Below are 7,669 nucleotides of genomic sequence, written 5' to 3'. Positions count from 1 at the left end.
CTAATTATGTGCCATAAAATATAATTAATGTGTTATTTTGTAAGACCTTTTATTAGAAGAAATGTAATAAATTGCTTTGTATGAAAAGAAAAAGTATTTAAGTTGTGATATGCAATTAAAAGAAATATTAACCCAAAAGTCGTACCCAGTCCCTTTCCGATATATTTTTGTGGTCAAGTCAACATCTTGCTGTGCAAAGCTTAGCCACTGGTAGACCAATTATCTTGCATTCATAAGCTGATCCAATAATTCACTAGCCGGCGCGTGCATTTGCATTAACAAGCACATCCAATAATTCTACCAATGGTGTATGCATGTCACGTTCTCTGCCCCCATAAGATATTAAGGATGGTTGAATTATTTGCATACTTCTTCTGAATCTAGATTTCATTCCTGGAATTTACTCCGATTTGATTTCCGAGCCGTGCTTCCACCATCTTCCTCTTACCCAACACTTTTGAATCCTATTTCCGAATGCCTCGAACAATCTCGTACCAAAAAGTGGCCAATAAACTTAGATTTTTCTCTGTATTTATCTTCCTTTCAATCCCAGATTCATCCCAGCCTATCGAGCTCTTCTTTCGGGGATTCAAAGATGTGGGCACCGACAACTTAACCTTAGACGGCAACGCTGAGATCCTGAAATCCGGTATTCTTCAGTTAACCAACCACAACGGTCAGGTGATGGGCCACGCCTTCTATAACTCGCCGTTTCGGTTCAAGAACTCTAGCAGTGGTAGAGTTCTATCTTTCTCTACCTCGTTTGCTTTTGCTATTGTCCCTGAGTATGCTAATCTCGGAGGCCATGGCCTCGCGTTCACAATCGCCACCTCCAAGAATCTAAATGCTGTGGGTCGGCAGTACCTCGGTCTCCTTAATGCCAGCAACATGGGGAATTTCTCTAATCATCTCTTCGCTGTTGAATTCGACACTGTCCAAGACCCCGAGTTCTTCAGAGACATAAACGACAACCATGTTGGCGTCGACATCAATAGCTTAGAATCCAACGCTTCCGCCGCCGCAGCATATTTCACTAGTGATTCAACCAAACAAGATCTTAACCTCAAGAGCGGGAGTGCTATTCTAGCTTGGATCGACTACAATTCAGCTGAAAATGTCCTCAACGTTTCGGTTTCGCCATTCTCTTCAAAACCCAGTAAGCCACTCTTGTCACTTAAAGTAGATCTCTCGCAGATCCTTCAAGAATTTATGTTCGTTGGGTTATCTGCTTCGACGGATTTGCAGCTCGCTAGCTCACACAACATCTTGGGCTGGAGCTTCAAGATCAACGGGCAAGCAGCAGCCCTTGATCTCTCTTCTCTACCGTCACTACCAGGACCCAAGAAAAAGCGCACAGCTTTTTTAATAGGGGTTTATGTTTCAGCTGTCGTTCTTTTACTATCCGCCATCTCCGTTGCCTTTTACCTCTTCTGGAAGATAAAGTACGCCGACGTAATCGAGGATTGGGAACTTGAACTTGGGCCACATCGTTACTCTTACCAAGAACTGAAGAAAGCAACCAAACGCTTCCGAGACGGAGAGCTACTTGGTCGAGGTGGGTTCGGTCGAGTTTACAAAGGGACGCTTCCGAATTCGACGATCCAAGTTGCGGTGAAGAGAGTCTCGCACGATTCCAAACAGGGTCTGCGGGAATTCGTGGCGGAAATAGCCAGCATCGGTCGGCTTCGCCACCGGAACTTGGTTCAATTATTGGGCTGGTGTCGCAGACGAGGCGATCTTCTTCTTGTGTATGATTTCATGGCCAATGGGAGCTTGGACAAGTTCTTGTTCGATGAGCCATTAACAGTTCTCAATTGGGAGCAAAGGTTCAAGATCATAAAGGATGTCGCTTCTGGGCTTCTGTACTTACACGAGGGCTACGAACAGGTCGTGATTCACAGAGATATAAAGGCTAGCAATGTGTTGCTAGACAGTGAACTCAACGCGAGACTAGGCGATTTTGGGCTTGCCAGACTGTACGAGCACGGCTCGAACCCCAGCACGACCCGGGTGGTGGGAACTTTAGGGTATCTTGCACCAGAGCTCCCTAGAACAGGCAAGGCCACGACAAGCTCGGATGTGTTCGCATTCGGTGCACTGTTGCTTGAGGTTGCCTGTGGCCAGAGGCCCACTGAGCAGAACGCAACGCCCGAGGAGTTGGTTCTGGTGGATTGGGTCTGGGACAGATTCATAGAAGGGAAGGTCCTTGATGTTATAGACCCTAAGCTTAATGGAAAGTACGAGGAGGCTGAGGTGGTGATGGTGCTGAAGTTGGGGCTCATGTGTTCAAGCAACACGCCAATGTCACGGCCAAGCATGCGGCAAGTGGTGAGGCATTTGGAAGGAGAGGTTGAGATCTCGGACAACTTGAAGGCACCGGGTGAGTACGTTAATGGAGGCAAGGGTAATCTTGCAGAGGGTTTCGATGATTTTGTGCACTCGTTTCCGTCTACATCCGTTGCTCGATCGAGTTCGTACACATTCACGAGGAACAGAGAGATGGATGCTAGTTTTGCTTCTTTCTCTACTTCTCCTCTATCACTTCTCAGCGGCAGAGGAGAAACTGGCTAGCTTAATTTTGATCAGGAAATCAGTTCATAATAATTAATGTTCATTATAGTTTTTCATAATTTCCTTCCTTATTGCACTCTGATTTCTCTCGAAACCCTAATTCCTTAGGAGGAGGGTGAATTAGATCATGATCTTTAGTTGTCGACGATGTTTATTTTCATGATTTTAGCCTTGCATGGAGTTTAGAAAGATCGATATTTGAGGAGTGAGATAAGATGAGATGATATGGTTTTAGATAAGTTGAATAAATTATTATTATTATTATTTTAGAATTTGAAAAAGTTGAATTATTTATTATATTTTATGTAAAAATTTGAAAAAATTGTAATGATGAGATGAGATGAGTTGAGAATGTTTCGAATCTAAACAAGGTATAGATATTAGTGGAATTTTGATTAAACCGAAATCAATTTGGTTCAATCTAATTTTAAACTAAGTATAACATTCAAACACCTAACTCTTAAATCACTAAAATTATCTCAACTAAAAACCTCTTGATGCATGGGATCTATAATTTTTTTCAACTCAATACCTCTTTACACTAAGGATTCATAACTTTTTTCAACTTTCTATAAATACATATAAACTGATCTTAACATTCAAACAAATCTAAACTTATCTTAGGTGGGCCCTACAAACTCACCCTACCATCTTAACTCATTACTATAAATAAATGACTCAACTTATCTTAATTCAGCTCAACATTTAAAGAGGCTTAATGTCACGTTAGCATATGCAAATCTCCTCTTATTCATTCGGATCTTCAATAATTTTATTTAAAAAATTTTATTCTATACATAATTTATCTAATCAAATCTTGAATAATTTTATTTAAAAGTTTTTACACTACATACAATTCAGGTAACTAAATTTAGTTTAAAAAATAAATTTTAACTTTTAATTTTCTTAAATTAAATTATACCGTCTAGATAATGTGTAGTATACAAAGTTTTAAATAATACTATTATATATAAATATATATGTTTTTTTAAAATAAAGACGGGAGATTCTTACAAATCAATTGAAAGCTTTAACGACAATCATGTGTGGATTTATTGACAAGATGGTCTGCAAAATCGTCTATATACAGTCGGTGTTTGAGGGTCAAGAGTCATTGTTTGCCACTGATCAATCATCTAGAATGTTTTGAAAATTAGTTCAAAGCTGTACCTATTTCTTCTGTCACCGATCGTAACTTGACATTGCAATCCACTTCACGCGAATGCGGAGGTTATGTTTGTATGCTAAAATCATCTCAATTAATTTTATTTTTTAGAAAAACAGTAGTCAAGATTTTAATTATCCAAGTTTTACGAAAATTTGTAGCCCATGTTCCAAGGTATATCAGATATAGAATGCAATGGAAAAAATGGAAGCATGAATAGAAGAAAAAGTTGAGTGAGTTTGAGAATCTGATGCAGGGAAAACTGAATGTTTACCTAACATTTCCATTAGAGATTGAGTTGGAATTGGAGTTAACTGAGAATGGCCTACTTAGTTTACAGAAGCATGACCTTTAACATTTCCATTAGAGATTGAGTTGGAATTGAGTTAACTGAGAATGGCCTACTTAGTTTACAGAAGCATGACCTTTAACGTTAGATTGCTGTTGTAAGAAACTCAAAAGTTGTAGGCAGTTGGCACTGTTTTTTAGTAATAGGCAATTGAGGAACCGTAACACCATGGTCTGGAAAAGATTCTCTAGAAACATTGTTGGCTAGAGCAAGTCTTGACTAGGAAGTCTTGAAACCCATGGATACCCAAGAGTTTTATAACATTTTTCCACTGTATGTCCTATAAATACCTTGACTAGGGGATGTTTTGATGTATCTAAGGACTTTGTAAGCTTCTTCTCAATTACAGCTTAAGGCAAATTGTGATTCAAATTGGGCATCTTGTCCCGACACTCGTCGATCCACAATGGGTTATTGTATCCTGTACCATATTATTTTCCATTCCATCTTGTAACATGATCTGCAAATCTGCATCACCCTCAAACTGCTTGACCACCGTTTTGATGACTTAACAAGAAATTAGCATGATATATGCCCTCGGTGCAGAAAAAACTATAATTTTAACTCCCATGTTACTTTCTTTGTTAAACTTGTATGAGACTATTGTATGTTCTAACTTACATGTGTCTGACTTAGTGTTTTATTAATATAATCTAATTATTGTGTATCTTTAGCCAATTTTTACTATTTGTTTATGCATTTTATTCATTTATCCTTTGGCCTTTGTTTTAGGGATTTGGATAGTTGCCTATTTGTGTTGGGTTTTGTATTCCTAAATGTTAGGCAATTTACTTGGTGTGGCCGATCGATATCAATATATCATTTGAAAGAAGGAGAGTTTTGTCTCTGTGTTTTTTTTTTAATGGTTTTCTTCACCTTAATCACATGGAAAGATTCCTTCCTCTCAATCACATAACATAGTGATAACTAACCTGCCTATTAAGCTATTAAGACTAATTAACCATTAAGTGGATGATAAGTTGATGTGTACTTTTCCTTTCTTTCTTGTGGAATATACAAGTTTTAAAAGAATTATTTATGGTTTAAAGTTTAATTTTTTTTTTTTCTATATATTTATAGTAACCCTTTCAATTTTTTTTTTTTTTTCTTTTTAAGATATGGATGCTTTACCTAATGGAAGATCACAAGGAAAACTGCATGTCACAATTCCATCACCGAGACCGAGATCTAGACCCACTTTTATAGCAGCTACTTCTTGTGTAAGTAGTCGATTCTTACTCCCAATAAATAGAGAAGATGAGGATGAGTTTAATGAAGGGGAGGAGATGAGTTTAATTCTTTTTATGATTTCATAAATCTATTCAACTTTTACTTTTTATGATTTCATATATATAATGGTGAACCCTAACATAATTGTTGATGACTGATAGTTTGAGTCTAAGATGGACAATTGTTGGGAGTTGGGATGTAGTTGATGGAGTATGGATAAGTTGATAACCCCCTTAAAATTTTATGATTTCTGAATCAAAATATTTTTTTTTCCTTTTATTGATTCAATTTGATTGTGACTTTTTATCTTAATTCCAGGTATCACCAACGACCAAGCACGGTGCTGCAGATTATTTTTTACTTTTATATAATGTTTAATATGTTTTTCCTTATGGACTGCTTGAAATGGATTACTTTTACTATTATCAAATTTTTGAACCATTGTATAGGAGTTTTTGAATGATGTATTATATTAATTTTATTTATTATTTGTTTTAATTTTAAGGTTCAGAATGGGCTATTTGGGCCCATTACAAAATTCATGTAATTCTGATTGAAGGCTGGATTTCAACTTTGAACTCCGACCTCTATTAGGAGTCGAAGCAAAATTTTGGCTCTGAATTGGAGTTGGAGTTCGGAGCTCAGGCCTACTTTTGGGAACGATAAATGATAATTAATGATAATGAATAGTATTCAAATATGGCACCCTACATTTTAATTGCGTAAACGGAATATTATGTTAAGACTCTAGAAATGAGGAACCAATTGGATTATGGGTTGCATCTATCACAATCCAAATTGATATTTGAACAGATACTGATAGATATCAAAGACAAAAGAATTATGAATACTGCTACGCAGAGGGATGTTGCCGCCGAGAACCCACCGATTAAGACAAAACAATTTTTATGTTTTTTTTCATTCATTTTGTTTTATATTTTTAAATTTTTTTAAAAATAAAAAAAAATTCCAACATCACTAAAAGACACTTTCTTAATTATTAAGTCAGAAAGAAAATTTCGGGACACAAATTCGTGTCCCAAAGCATTTCTCAAGATTTATTAGACTGAAAATGAATACTCTGATCTTGATTTTTACCGAAACGACGAAGATCGAAGTTCCAGAAGACATGCTCCAAGATTCTTTGTAGGCTTCACAGAAGAAGTAGCCCATCCATTTTTCCATTTCTGTGTGTGTAGGTGTGCTTTTTTTTTTTTTCTTATCAAATATTATAATAGGTATCGTATATAGCTCCATTGCAGTGAAATTCATATTTCGTCATTGACATCAACAAGAAGGTTATCCATAAGAATCCCAGAATATGCCAAAACATCTCTAAGCATCTCTTGAAGACTTACCTCCTAATTCACATGATTTATACATGCATGCATTTACTCAACACTTTGGCGCTGAAATTGCATTTGAAATATAGGGAATCATCGAATGAAGAATATGATTAAATTAGTGAAAAATCTCTGAAGAAATTTAGAAAAAAAATAATTTAATATAATATTTTAAATCTACGTCACATTAATAATAATTTTACAATCTGATATATTATACCAGTTTGTCAAGCGCCCAGTTACATGCATGATTGCTGTTGAATCATTAAAAATTCTCTTCCTTAACTCGAACTGATTAGGTCCACTTTTTATTATTTATTGATTCGAAAAGATTTTAATTTATTTTTTCCATACTGCCTGTCTAGGATGAATGGTCTGTTTAGTCAATCTAATTTCCTGGAAACTTGTTATTATTAAGTCATAACTGATATCCCCTCTGACGCTGGTGCGTGAGAAGAAACCATGCAGTAGAGAAATAACGAATTACCAAGGCATCTCATAAAGACAGCTTGTTTGCTTATCGGAAAGGGCAATTTAGTTAAGATTCACTTTACGAACTTTCTTCTTTATTTTCTCCTTGCTTCGGAGCTGTTTTTTGCATAGGAAATTGCCAAGTGATATCAACGGTACAATCCTTGACCTTGCCCCTTGGGTTTCTTTATTTTTAATTAAATATAATATTAGAATAATGCTCTTTATTTTAAATCATATTATTTTTAATTATATATAATATTGATATGATATGTTTTAAGTACCTGCCTATTCATTAAATACTAAATAAATAAAATTATATTTAAAAAATAAATAAATAAAAGTATGTTCTACGTGTCAAAAGATATGATTAGTAGCGAAAAAAAAAAGGCCGGTCCACCACCGGTCTAGAAGAGTAACGGGCAGTTGGGCACTGGATTTTTGCTTTCCACTGTCCACATCAAAATTGTCTAAAATTGACACATTTGAAGTCTTCCCACGCGTTAGAGAATGGCAGCTAAGATGATCCCACGGCTGCTG

The 7,669-nt window shown here is 36.1% G+C and overlaps 1 protein-coding gene across 1 annotated transcript; it reads left to right on the top strand.

Moving 5' to 3' along the window:
• The first annotated feature begins 249 nt into the window (after nt 1-249).
• On the top strand, nt 250-2,766 carry LOC122275151 (L-type lectin-domain containing receptor kinase S.4-like). The gene has a single exon (XM_043084116.1). The coding sequence runs from the start codon at nt 475-477 to the stop codon at nt 2,569-2,571; it is 2,097 nt and encodes a 698-aa protein (XP_042940050.1). The 5' UTR covers nt 250-474; the 3' UTR covers nt 2,572-2,766.
• Nucleotides 2,767-7,669: the final 4,903 nt, after the last annotated feature.

Source organism: Carya illinoinensis, chromosome 9 (assembly GCF_018687715.1).
Source record: "Carya illinoinensis cultivar Pawnee chromosome 9, C.illinoinensisPawnee_v1, whole genome shotgun sequence".
Classification (NCBI taxonomy): Eukaryota; Viridiplantae; Streptophyta; class Magnoliopsida; order Fagales; family Juglandaceae; genus Carya; species Carya illinoinensis.
This window is presented reverse-complemented; position numbering and strand designations above follow the sequence as displayed.